The sequence below is a fragment of the Oryzias latipes genome, chromosome 5 (assembly GCF_002234675.1).
Source record: "Oryzias latipes chromosome 5, ASM223467v1".
Classification (NCBI taxonomy): domain Eukaryota; kingdom Metazoa; phylum Chordata; class Actinopteri; order Beloniformes; family Adrianichthyidae; genus Oryzias; species Oryzias latipes.
This window is the reverse complement of record NC_019863.2, coordinates 30,215,647-30,228,927: the sequence shown is the minus strand read 5'-3', so window position 1 is coordinate 30,228,927 and position 13,281 is coordinate 30,215,647. Positions and strand designations below refer to the sequence as shown.

Genomic DNA, 13,281 nt, shown 5'->3' with positions numbered 1-13,281 from the left:
ACTGCTATAGCTATAGGAGGCAACATGTTAAAAGCACATCATTTCCAATAACAAGATCAAACTAAAGATTTAGATTGTAAAAACCCAAATCTAGGAATTTTGGCCATATTAACTCACGTTTGGGACATCATGATGCTAACGTGTTTCTGTAGGAATGCATGTGCTAAAGCTTCATGATGCCATGTTGATTCTTCTAACCTGACCGTGACTGTGGGGAATGAAAAAACTCAAAACAATATCAACTAAAAACCTACAAGACAGTTGGCTCCAATATATCACAATGAACTGCACCACTCATTACAGTACATTAGTAAAAAGTCTACATCCGTGAACTAGCTGCAATAATAAAGATTCTAGATCGTGCAAAATTAGCTTTTTAGACCTTTTAAGTGTTTCATAATGTTCGTTCCTCACAAAAAGAGACCCTAAAGTGGTATTTAATTCCATTCAGGCATCTCCCAATGCACGAAAACAAGTAGGTCCTTACACTAGCTGCATTTCCACTACAAATATGTTCAAAACTTTATTGAAATTCTCGAAATGTCACCATTATACTGTTTCCATTAAATGCGAATAAACACAAACCAACTAACGCGATACGTCATTAAAAAACACGGCGACGGATGTGAACGATACTTTGATTGACAGCAGATCCATTCACATTTCTGCCACAGCACTGGCGCTCATCATCATCCATCGAAGGAGACGTCGGCGTCTTCTTCAGGCCATAGAGCGGCGAGCTCCTTACAGGTGGGGCCATTTTGGAAAATGGTGGTTGGGGATTTGACAGAGGAGCTGTGGATCCAACGACTCCTCATGACACACTCAACTATTGATGATGTGTGATGCTGTGGGACCTCTGGTGGCGCCCGCTGCGCAGCCACCAAGCCAGCCACTTCCTACCAAGAAGAGCATTGTCCTCCAGTTGTTGGTCACGTGACTCGTTTAAAAAGAAAAATGTGTTTCCGTTGCAGTTTTGAGAAATATCTGAATTTCTATACGCCTCAAAAACCACCTCATCCAAGCACAACAAGTTTTTTTCCAACAAATCTGAGTTTTTTTCAAAATTGTCTCGTTTTCATTACAAACCCAATTTCATAAACGCAGACATCGATAAGTGAGAACCGCCCCTTCCAGGAAGAGTCCGCGCTGCCAGGCTAACACACACGCCCACTTTCTCTGTGTAGCTAGCTGTGATCGGCTGAACGCTTTCCTTTTCCATGCACTCTATGCAAAAATGTGGATGTTTGCTTTTGTGGGCGGGACGCAGACACGCTGCAGAGGCCTAGGCTCTAGGATGAAAAGGGCGGCACCTACAAGGAGCAAAAAGGCGGGGCTTCGGAGAGCGAGTCGTCTTACTTCCAGGTCGGAAAATGAGCTGCAAAAATAACTCATATTTCTAAAAAAATCCTTCTTTAGTGTGCCAAAGGTAACATATCATCATATGTATGGATATAGCTTACTCTGAAGGCTTAAGAAAAGACCCTTTAATGAACACCTTTATTACATATTCACTTCATATTTATAAATGTGTGTATTGTTATTTTTTATAATGAGGTTCACCTTTTGCCGTCTTAATGTTCCCCTTCATGCCGTCTCTCCCGTACAAAATGCGGGCCATACAATGCTGCTGATTATATAGTATTATTAACGTTAATAATATTTTTGTTTAATTATTTAATCTAAAAGGGTTTGAGGTGTTCTGCAACAGGAAAAGTGCTCTATAAATAAAGGTGAATATGAATTGAGACCGAACAGAGCTGGACCATCAATGTTGATGCTGAAACTCTGCGTGGCGGTTGGTTCCTGCCAAACCCCTTTGGATTAAACGCCGTAGAATCTGTCCAGATTTGTCTGAAGCCTCTCTGGTCTAAATGAATGTCTGGGTGAATCTGGCCTCCGAGAGAACGGCGGGTTTCTACAGACGCTCCCCAGAGGCGGTCAGACAGGCGGGGTGTGTAACTCTCAGTCGGCCTCCGTCTTCCCGGTAAATCTTTGTTATCCTGCAGTTCAGACAGGCCCAGTCTGTGGTAATGACTAGCAGGGATCCTACTCTGGAGGCCAAACGGATCTTTACGGAAAGCCGTCTGTCTGCTTTACTAATTGGAGACCAGATAGACACCAGAAGAGCTAAACAAAGGCCAGAAAGTTGAGGAAGACGGCTTTAAACTGCAGGCACTTCATGCAAACATCAACCTGGAGGTTCTGGGGTTTTTTTTTGCCAACACCTCGAGAGGAGCACATTTTTCTCCCTCTATATATAAGAGGATTAATGGATTTTTAGATCTTAAGGTAAGCTCTGCTGCAATATAGTGGTTCTCCTCAGTGAGGGGCATTTTGGGGGATATGAGCAGTAACATGCCCCAAGGCAAAACAAACAGATAAACTCCTCTAAATGCTCATGGAAAGTAAATCACTGGGAACGTCTGCACATGAAAATGTTTTTGGAAAAGCCATTTCCCAGGAGGGTTTCCTCTTTTTACCTTGATCTCTGAAAACTACCCCTGGTTCTAATTTTCTCTTATCTTATTAGCTGCCTATAGTTTCTAATTCGTTTAAGCCAAAAGGTTTATGACTCATAACTCTGAAAATACTCTGGGTAAACAGACAAGCCGGGATGATTCGGAAAGATTTTGGGTTATATTAGGAGACATTTGTTCCCTGGTGCTGCTCTTAGAAATAAAAGCAGAGTTTAAAGCTTAATGTGCAAAAAGCCGGCGTGACTTTTTAAAATCGTGAAGGTCTTCTGGGTCTCTGAGTGGTGAACAAACTACAGACCAATAAGATTTAATTATGAAACCCAGACAGACTAGGAAGACCCGGTCACACCAAGCAAAAGAGCTAGGAATAATACATATTTAATAAAACAAAAATAAAATTAAAATGGGAAAAAACATTATTAGAGTCAGGAAGAAAAACTGTCCACCTTTGATTCAAATGGATGAAGTCACTCGGCTCGCTGCTAGTTTGCGGCTTTTCATTTGAATTTTTGTGTAGCTTTCATTTAGTCTCACAGCTTCCTAAAGTCTATTTCAGAAAAACCTGAATTGGATTTGGATAAAAACAAACTGCAGCACAAACAGAACCAAGCAAACAGGTGCTAGCATCCTTATGACACAAAAAAAAAACTAGAATAGAAATGAAAACGGAGCTCCAAGGCTGGAAGGATCAAAATAATAGAAATAAGAGGGAACAGAACATTTAAAAACGTTCAAATCAGACAACAACTTAGTGCCTTTAGACACAAACATAAAGATATATTTTAGCTACACAACAGGCTAGACGGAGCGGCTGCCCCTTCCTAAGGTGGTGAATAAATAGAATAATTACTGGGCGGTCAGTGTTGTGTGAAATGACTGCGTGACCACTGCACAATGAAACACGGTCCAAATAACGGGCAAAGCCTTCAATTGTGTGCTTGTGAATTTAATGGACCAGGAGGAAAGAGATGTCAGAACATGGAGGAGGTCAGTCCTCGTCACACAGCAGAGCTAGAACACAGAACCGTTTCTCCTCCAGGTGAGGCTGAAGATGCTCTGCTGCTTAAATAACATACGAAGTTCAGAACATTTACAAATGCATCAATAAAAAACTAAATAAATGACAGCATGTGACGAAAATCTTATTAGAAATGACAGAGGAATGTAGGTTATAACTAATTAATAATGTCACTCCCTGTAAAGATGTGAAATCCGCTTCTGAAACTTTAGAATTTCTTTTTGAAAAAACTAACATTTCTGAGGCGTTAGAAGTTTCCTAGAAGCAGAAAGTAGTTTGGAACATAAACAAGCATAAAAAATAAAAAGCTACAGCAACATTTGAATCTAAACAAATGCAGGTTTTAGATTTGTAAACTATAGAAATGAATTCAGGCAACAATAGACAACATGTCTGACATCGTCCATGAGACTCTAAATAACAAAAAATCAGGCGTTGAGTGAGACGGAAACAACACAGAAACCTACAGAAAAAGCCCTTCCATGCATTCACCCACATGCCAATCAAGTAACACACCAAATAATTTGAGCTCTCATGAAATCAAAACAACTGATTGAAAACTGTAATGAATTTTAAAACAATGTACGTTAAAAACATTCAGAAAGTCAGCAGTTTTGGTGTAAAATTATTGAGTCAGTGGGAAATTGCTCTGCAAACAGAATTCTGATTTAACCCTTGTGATACCCAATGACCCCCCCCCCCCCCCTTACATTGACGTGTTCTTCCTACCATGACAAAGGTGGATAAAGGTGGACAGATTTCATGTAATCCATGGACACCAGTGAAGATCACAAATCATTGAAGAAAAAAGGTTCAGAGCACTGTCTAGTGGGTCTAGATGACCCCACTCCTAATGTCAAAGTGCCTAGGATAGCACAAGGGTTACATTAGCAAAAATGAACTTTAGCCAAAAGTAAAAAACTCTCTGACCGAAAAAATATAAACCTATGTCACAGTTTCTTTTTCCTCTGGGTTCAAAATATTTTACCATATCTAAATATACAGTCTCTTAAATATTTCATAACACCCTATATTTATCAAAATAGATGAACTAAGTTCTGATCCAAGTAAAAAGCTTTTAGACTGTCAAACAATCTGCTTTGTAATAACAAACAAGGGGGAAAAGTTAGAAAATTTCGTAAACATTTTTGACATTTTAGTCCCAATTCTGATTAATGTCTGAATAAAAAACATGCAGATCATTTTATACACATTTAAAAAAAAGCATAAAAAACAATTTAAATCATTTAAATGTTGAATGAAATTGAAGAAGAGGCTGAAATAAAAAAAATGGGAAAAAAAATAGTTTCACTTCATTTATAACATAAATGGTCTAATTTTACGTATAAAACTTCAGGTTTTTTCCGTTTATATCACTAGTTATGTAAAAACTGGTTTTGTAACAAAACAAAATTAGTATTTAATAGAAACTTAAAAAATGAATGTTCAGTAAATTTAACCAGATACTGATGAATTTTACATGCCACACAGTGGGAAACATTTTTTTTTCTATCCAAATTCAAATAGATGACTGGGATTAAATTAAGAACCTTCATAACCCATAAAACACAGTAAAAAAAAAACTACAGTTATTCTTTGGGAAAATCATCTTCCAACAACTTCAGGGGAGACGTGGCTCTGGTTCACACTCTTTCAAAAACTGTGTCAAAATACACTAAAACGACACCTGAAGGGTGATAATAGGAAAGATTATCGCTCATCGCCACATCTGCACGCGCTAAAATATTTGAATTGGCAGCAGCATGAGCTGTGGAGCTCACAATACAATAAACATTGAAATTTCCTTGGAAATTTCCTCTGTGACCACGACTTTGGGGTAGAATGATCCCGCCGTCAGTCTTCCTGTACTTTGGGAACAACAATCTAAGTGACTTCACTGAATCGGAACAATATAGAAAATTGTTCTTTTTAAAACCAAAAGTGTTTCTTTTTTTGTGGAGTAGCAGGTATCTATAAAACCTACAAATAAAAAAAAGCTATTCATGTTTTTTGTCCTCCACCTGCTTTATTCTATCCCTGACCGGTTCTTGTCCCTTCAACATGAATTTTTTTCAGCATAGGATGGGATTTTGAGAGAAAAGTGATATGAGGAGAACTTTAGTCGTGTATCTCTCTGCTAGCAGAGTTGATTTATCCATCACCTTCTCTCAAGTAACAGGAAGAAACATCAACATAGAAAGGAGTGAGGACATTTTGCATCCGATCAGCAAAGAAATAACTACATATTCTGTCTGAACAGAAACACCTCCATCTGGGATGCTTCCTGCTTAGTTCTTTTTTCTTCTCAAACATGACACATGGTTTCTGACATTTAGGCGTGCAGCACAGAAAGAACAATGCAGAATATTTACCGTAAGTGGGCTTCAGCTCTGCTCGCTGCCTGGTTGTACTCTTCAGCCGCCTGCTTGTACTCATCCAAGTTCTGTGGAAACAAATTGAAAACATTTAGGGGGTTTTTAGGCTGAAAAACTCCCATTCTGTTACGGACCAAAGCTTGGAAACAAAACCACGTGACTAAGGACCTCTTCAGTCATTGGCTAGGAACAACGAGGGCGGGGCAAAGAAACAAGAGAAAGATGGACGTGCTGCTTTACAATACTTATCGGTACAGTTAACTTAATGTCGATTACCAGCTTTGAACTTCGGGAAAAACACTTAGTACTTGTCCCTTTGGTACAGCGGAGGCCTGCTGCAAGGCAATTACTGGCGAGGAGACGTGGCGTGTGAACTTTAACTCAGAGGATGCTAGCAACTGTAGTGATGAGGAGAAGTCGGGTATCAAAGTACGTTGATGAGTGTTTATGACATATAGATGTCAGGAATACAGTAAGAAGCAATGTGTGCCACGTTAAAAGTTGTTTTGGTTAACCTGAATTAATCCTTCCACATTTCAAGGAGTTGCTGTGTTTCATTGTTGTGCTGTTATGGTTTTGTTTTAAGAGAATTCTGTTACGGAACTGCAAAGTAGGTTTAAGGATGACGACACCGCAGCGCCTGACGAGACAGAAAAGCGTGTAAAACGCGTTTTCAGCTGTGTTAAGATAAACTTTCAAACAAATAGACAGTTGGAGCCATTTTTCCTCCTTGACACGGCAATTGTTGCTTCACATTTGTCCTGGATTCATCTGTTGCCTCATTCCTAATCTGTTTACGTTGGCCGTCTTGGCTCCGGAAATGGATTTTATTCAGACTGAGGAATCTAAGAGCAGACTGAAGCTCAGTCCAATTGGAAACTAACCGAGACCACCTCCAAAGACGGGTCAGAGAGGTTTCTGGACCAAGAGGTCTTTTCCAAGGCTACTGTTATATGTCACATGAGTTTAGGAAGGTGTGATGAAAAATGAGGAAACGTTTTTACATCCCACCAGAATAAGAAGAAATTTAGAGTGTGCATTTATGCATAAATTATTACAGTTGCACGTATTTTCTTAAGGTGTAAACGACGCTTTGAGAAGCCCACAGTGACGAGCGAAATGCACGAAGCATCAGTGGAAATGCCACTTTCCATAAATTAGTGACCTTTGAGTTTTACAGCCTGCTTACAAATCTGAGTATTGACAGCCGGCTGGTACTCCATTATGTTTTATTTCAAGCAAGAAACCTTGGCATTTAAATAGCAATTACAGCCCAGCTGCAGCGTGCGCTCCGTCAGCGGGGTCACGCGCAGCACGTTTACCGCAAAACCCAGACTCAACTCGACGGCTCTGCGGAGAGACGAGACGCTAACTAACATGTAAAAATACCAGTTTGCAGCTGGTAGTTTAGGGAAATAGTCGCACATTAACCCAAAACCTCATTAAAGAAATGATAATAAAAGATAAATTCAGGAGGAATAATCTGTCAGCTTCACAAAAATGTTATTTTATATATTCTAAAAGTTATAAGTACTTCTGAATTGTTCTATTTTTCCTAATCTTTTAGGGGTCAATAATGTCACAAATATTTTTAAATATTTATTTTAATTTTAAAGATGTGTTCTTTAACTAAATAAACTTCTATTGGACAGATTTATTATATATTATTATAATAAAGCCTTGAAGTGAGTTTATTTTAAAGCACATGTATTTGAAAACTCAACATCTGTAAACCCTAAAGCCATGTAATAGTGACTTCTCCAAACTCTTCTATTCAAATGTGTCCTCTATAAGTTGATTTTTGCACCTAAAATAGGTAAAAAGAAGTTTGCTGGAAGCGCCGTCAAAACACAAATCTCTCATCCGCCCTAAGATGTTAACCATGCAGCAATTGGAGCTTTAAACCAATCATTCCAGCGCTCAAGCCTTTTACTTCATTATTTCTCATATTCCCGATAGATGAGGTGATGGGAGAGGAGGATAATTGAAATGACTGCAGAGGAATGATGGGATCAAACCTCCCTGCCCACCTCTCCTCCAGAGCTCACTTGTCATTTTCATATCTCATTATTTTCAGCTGATCCGCAAACATCAGCCCAGACTGGAATGGCTGCTTCATGTCACAGCAGGCATGTTGTTCTGTTTATGAAAGGACAAAAAGTCAACAAGACGTCATTTCTCTCATATAAAGGAGTGAGGAGGAGAGGCTTTAGATAGAAAGCAGCTAAATAAAAGTGATATATGATTAGAATTTACCTTAAAAACAAAAGTTCTGGATAAGATGTAACCAAAGGACTTGCTATGGAATTACAGAGAAAAAAAAGGAAGTAAATAAATAAAAAGAAGAAACTAGCCTCCGATGAATTTTTGGGTCCCTGCTAGTCGTAAATGCGCTCATCCATATTATTTTCTGTGAATATCTGTCAATGCAGTCATTAATACAAATACCAAATGCTTCAGTTCGTCAGTTCGCTCTTCGGAGTTCAACACACTGTAGAATGAGAAGGTCATGTTTTTTCCTTACGTGCAGCCCGTGTTGAACGCACTTGGCAGGCATCCGCCGATATCCATAGAGTTTACCGGATGATCTTAATTCTTCCTGAAAAGAAGTGGTAACCTGATCTAAACTGGTGTAACCCCTGCACCGAAACAAACCACATGACTTAAAAACTCGTCTGAGATGAGAACAAGCTGATTTAACCGGGACAACATTTGCTAAACCTTTAAAGTTTCGCTCGGATCGTGTTTTGATCAATTTTCAAAGAGTTCTCAGTTATTTCTTTTAATTACAATTATGCCGTTTTTAGCTAAGATTTTCTGTCGTGTTCTAGGACATAGTTTCTACAGAGCAGCAGTTCACCTCTGAGTTTGGGTGGGACTGTTGATGCGGCATAAGTCTGCCCTCGTTTCCCATCATCAATGCGTTTACACCCCGTCGCACCACCAACCTAACATCAGCTATCCAGCCGAACAGTTTAGGTCCAGATTCCAGCCCAGACGAGGAAAACAAAGACGTTCATGGATCTGTTTGTCTGCAGGTGGATGCATCAGAATAGAGCGGAGCAGGGAGCTTGAATCTCACCAACTGTGACAAATAAGTTCTTTTTCAAACAGCTTGTTTTCGTCTGCTCCTGATTCACAACAATTTCAACAAAGAAATACTCAGCAATGCAACTTTAAGCTTATTTTTTTTTTTTTATAAATGTCTTGCATTATCACAAAAATGCCACAAGAACACTAAAAACACCAACAATTTTCAATGGAGTGGGTCTTTAAATTCTTTGGCCTTCCTTGCCTTCATCTCCACGGTGCAGATATTAAATTCGTATGTTGTTTCAAAGCTTCTGAATCATCCAGAAATGCATGGAATGAGCGCAAATGTGACAAGCTAAGGGGATGAAAGAATTTTAAACGCAGGTTTGACTCATCCACCATCCTTCAAAGTCAAAGTCAAAGTCAACTTTATTGTCAATTCTTCACATGTGCATGAATCGAAAATCCGTTTCTTACTCTCTCGTGTCTGTTCAGTAGAAGAAAAATAAAAACAAAGTATACGTTTAAAATAAAATAAATAAGTAAAAAGAAAGAAAAAGATACAATTTACAATATACAACATAGGCAATTTGCCATAAAAGTGCGAGTGCACTTAAGGCAGTGTCTCAAGGCAGCGGGGGGGGGGGGGGGGGGGGGGGGGGGGTTCGTTTGAGCACTGTTCATGGGGGGATATGGGTGGTGGGTAGGTGGAGAGGGGAGAGGGTGTTTAGCATCCTGATGGCCTGGTGTGTGAAACTGTTTCTGAGTCTGGTGGTCCGGGAGCAGAGGCTCCTGTACCTCCTCCCTGAGGGCAGAAGGCTGAACAGGTTGTGTGCAGGGTGGTGTGCATCCTTGATTATTGTTAGTGTTTTTCGGGTGAGGCGGGTGATGTATAAGTCCTGCAGGGAGAGGAGTGGTGTTCCAATGATTCTCCTGGCTGTGTTGACTATGCGCTGCAGGGCTTTCCTGTTGCTGTGTGTACAGCTGCCCCCCCACACAGTGATGCAGCTGGAGAGGATGCTCTCGATGGTTCCTCTGTAGAATGTGGTCATGATGGCTGGTGAAGCACCTGATCTTTTTAGTTTCCGCAGGAAGTAGAGACGTTGTTGTCCTTTCTTTGCCAATGATGTGGTGTGGGCGGTCCAGGAGAGGTCCTCACTGATGTGAACCCCCAGGAATTTTGTGCTGCTCACTCTCTCCACAGCAGTACCATCAATGATCAGTGGCAGGTGTTGAGTGTGGCCCCTCTGAAAGTTGACAACAATCTCCTTTGTCTTGCCGACATTTAGCAGGAGGTTATTGTCTCTGCACCATTTTGTCAGCAGATCCACCTCTTCCCTGTAGTTGGTCTCATCGCCCTTGGTGATGAGACCCACCAGGGTTGTGTCGTCTGCAAATTTCACAAGGTGGTTTGAGCTGTGGGTTGTTGTGCAGTCATGTGTCAGCAGGGTGAAGAGCAGCGGACTAAGCACACAGCCTTGGGGTGCCCCGGTGTTGAGAATGATTGTATTTGAGGTGTTGTTGCCGGCCCGTACTGTTTGTGGTCTTTGGCTGAGGAAGTCCAGTAGCCAGTTGCAGATGGGGGTGTTAACACCCAGCTTGTCCAGTTTGCAAATGAGTTGCTGTGGTATTATTGTGTTAAATGCGGAGCTGAAGTCTATGAACAGCATTCTCACATATGCGTCCTTTTTGTCTAAGTGGGTGAGAGCTGGATGGAGAGCAGAACAAATGGCGTCCTCTGTCGATCGTTTGGGTCGGTATGCAATCTGAAAGGGGTCCAGGGTGGGGGGAAGAGTGGACTTGATGTGTGACATGACTAGCCTTTCAAAGCACTTCATGATGATGGGCGTTAGTGCTATGGGGCGGTAGTCATTGAAGCAGGATGGTGATGGTTTCTTTGGCACAGGGATGATAGTTGTAGCCTTGAAGCATGATGGGACGATGGCTTGCTCCAAGGAGATGTTAAAGATGTCTGTGAAGACATCCTTAAGCTCTTCTGCGCATTCCTTCAGCACACGGCCTGGGATATTGTCTGGACCCGCTGCTTTCCGTGGGTTGATGGTGGAGAGTGTCCTCTTCACGCTGGTAGTTGTCAGGTGCAGAGTTTGATCCTGGAGGGAGGGGGGCGTTTTCTGTGGGTGTGTGCTGTTTAGTCCTTCAAAGCGTGAAAAGAAGCTGTTCAGGTTGTTGAGAAGGGGGGTGTTGTTCTCACAGCTCTGCGGTGCAGGCTTGTAGTCTGTGATGGCCTGGATGCCCTGCCACAGGCTCCGTGCATCTCTGCAGTCGTTGAAGTTGGAAGAGACTTTTTGCATATAGTCCTTTTTTGCTTTCCTGATGCCCCGGGACAGGTTGACTCTTGCTGTTCTTAGGCCAGCTTCATCCCCTGCTCTGAAGGCATTGTCTCTGGCTCTCAGTAGCCCTTTGACTTCCCCTGTCAGCCAGGGCTTCTGGTTGGCTCGAATGATGATGCTTTTTGTGTGTGTCACATCATCGATGCACTTTGTGATGTAGGAGGTTACTGTGTCTGTGTACTCCTCAATGTCTGTCAGGTTGTTGTAGGTGGCAGTTTGTTTAAACATGTCCCAGTCTGTTGTTGCAAAGCAGTCCTGAAGGGCAGAGGATGCTCCCTCTGGCCACACTCTTATTTTCTTCAAGACTGGTTTTGCAAGTTTCACCCTTTGTCTGTATGCAGGCGTTAGCATAACACTGAGGTGGTCTGATGTTCCGATGTGGGGGAGGGGGGTTGCTCTGTAAGCTTTTTTGTGAGGAGTGTAAACAAGGTCCAGTATGTTGTTTCCTCTTGTTGGAAAGTGCACATGCTGATGAAATTTTGGAAGGACTGTTTTGAGATCAGCGTGGTTGAAGTCTCCGGCAAGAATGATGAAGCCATCTGGATGTGCTGTTTGTTGTTCACCAATGGCCTGGAATAGTTCATTTAGCGCTGCATTCCTGTCACTGTTGTTGGTTGTCGGGGGGATGTATACTGCCACTAATAAAATCGCAGTAAACTCCCTCGGCAGGTAGAAAGGACGGCACTTCAGGATCATGAACTCCGCCCGCGGGGAACAGTGTTTGCTCACCGGCTGAGCGTCCCGGCACCACGCGTCACGAATGTAAACACAGACCCCGCCGCCGCGTGTTTTTCCTCCGTCTACGATGTCTCTGTCCGCCCGATAGCACGTTAGTTGTTCCAGTTGTATGGCAGAGTCGGGAATGTTGTTGTTTAGCCATGTTTCCGTGAAGATGAACACACAGCAGTTGCTCGTTGTCCGGTTCGCTGATCGGAGTAGGCGAACATCATCCATCTTGCTGTCCAGGGACCTCACGTTAGCCAGAATTATAGATGGTATGGCTGGACGAGTTGGGTTAGCTGCCAGTCGGGCTTTGATACCTCCACGATGTCCCCTCTTCCTTGTCCTTGCGCACCGTTTTCGGTGCGACCTTCCTGGGGCGGGCGCGTCTAGTGAGTTCCGTGTAGTGGTTTCTGGCTGGCGTAGTAATCCCAGCTCTACCATCATCTCTGGTTTAGTGTCCAAAACGTCGCATATTTTGCTGTTTCTAATTTCAAGCAGTCTCTGTCGACTGTACTTGTGTTTCGTTGTAGCATCAAAAAGCATCATAAATAGAACCAAAAAGGAATAAGAAATATAAAAAAAATAAGATAAGCAAAAACGAAAATAAAATAAATTGAAGAGGAGGAGAGGAGCCGCCAGGGCCTCCAGAGCATCTCTTCAACTCTTTCTAACCTTCATTTATGAGGTTTTTTTTTACATGTTTGACCCTGGATTTATAGACAAAAAGTAAAAACCAGCTTTCGTTCTTGGTGAAATAGAGCAGGCCAACACTCGGGCAGGCTCTTTGGGAGACGGAAGTCATTTGAGAGTCACACTGCCTCTGGCCTCAGGTCAAAACCTCTGAGGAACAGAGGAAAAGCTTTCTGACACTTAAGAGTCTCCGGATGCTCAGTGGGACAAAATGTAAGAAAAAAATAAAGAAACTTCCACAGAGACGTGTAACACGTGGGAGCTTGTGATTCTGGAAGACAGGAAGAGGAGAGCAGAATATGGACGGTGTGAAGGATGGAGAGGCTCCCACCTGACGCTTGATATCATCTTCAACATAAAAGCTGTGCCAATCGTTAAATTGGAACTGGAATTTCCTTTAAAGCAAAGTTCTGCAGACATCTTTTAAGGGTTTCTCGCATGAAATTACAAAAGAAACGTGCCTCAAACATGAAGGTATGCTAACAGCTAATGGAAAGTTATGAATCCTGCATAAATAACAAGTAAAAAGCAGCAAAAACCTAAAAACAAATGCGCTGTCTTTTCTTCTGGAGCAGCAGGTGCAGCTCCTCTGTGCGGCTCTGTGCCGTCAC

General features: G+C 41.9%; 1 protein-coding gene across 4 annotated transcripts in view; it reads right to left on the bottom strand.

Annotated features, from left to right (window-relative positions):
* LOC101174907 (MICOS complex subunit mic25a) overlaps window positions 1-13,281 on the bottom strand; it is a 56,385-nt gene that overhangs the window by 16,844 nt on the left and 26,260 nt on the right. For all 4 annotated transcript variants that reach the window (XM_011475600.3, XM_011475601.3, XM_011475603.3 and 1 more), the window contains one exon: window positions 5,871-5,941. In XM_011475600.3, the coding sequence (XP_011473902.2) occupies window positions 5,871-5,941 (71 nt within the window). The remainder of the gene's footprint in view (window positions 1-5,870; window positions 5,942-13,281) is intronic.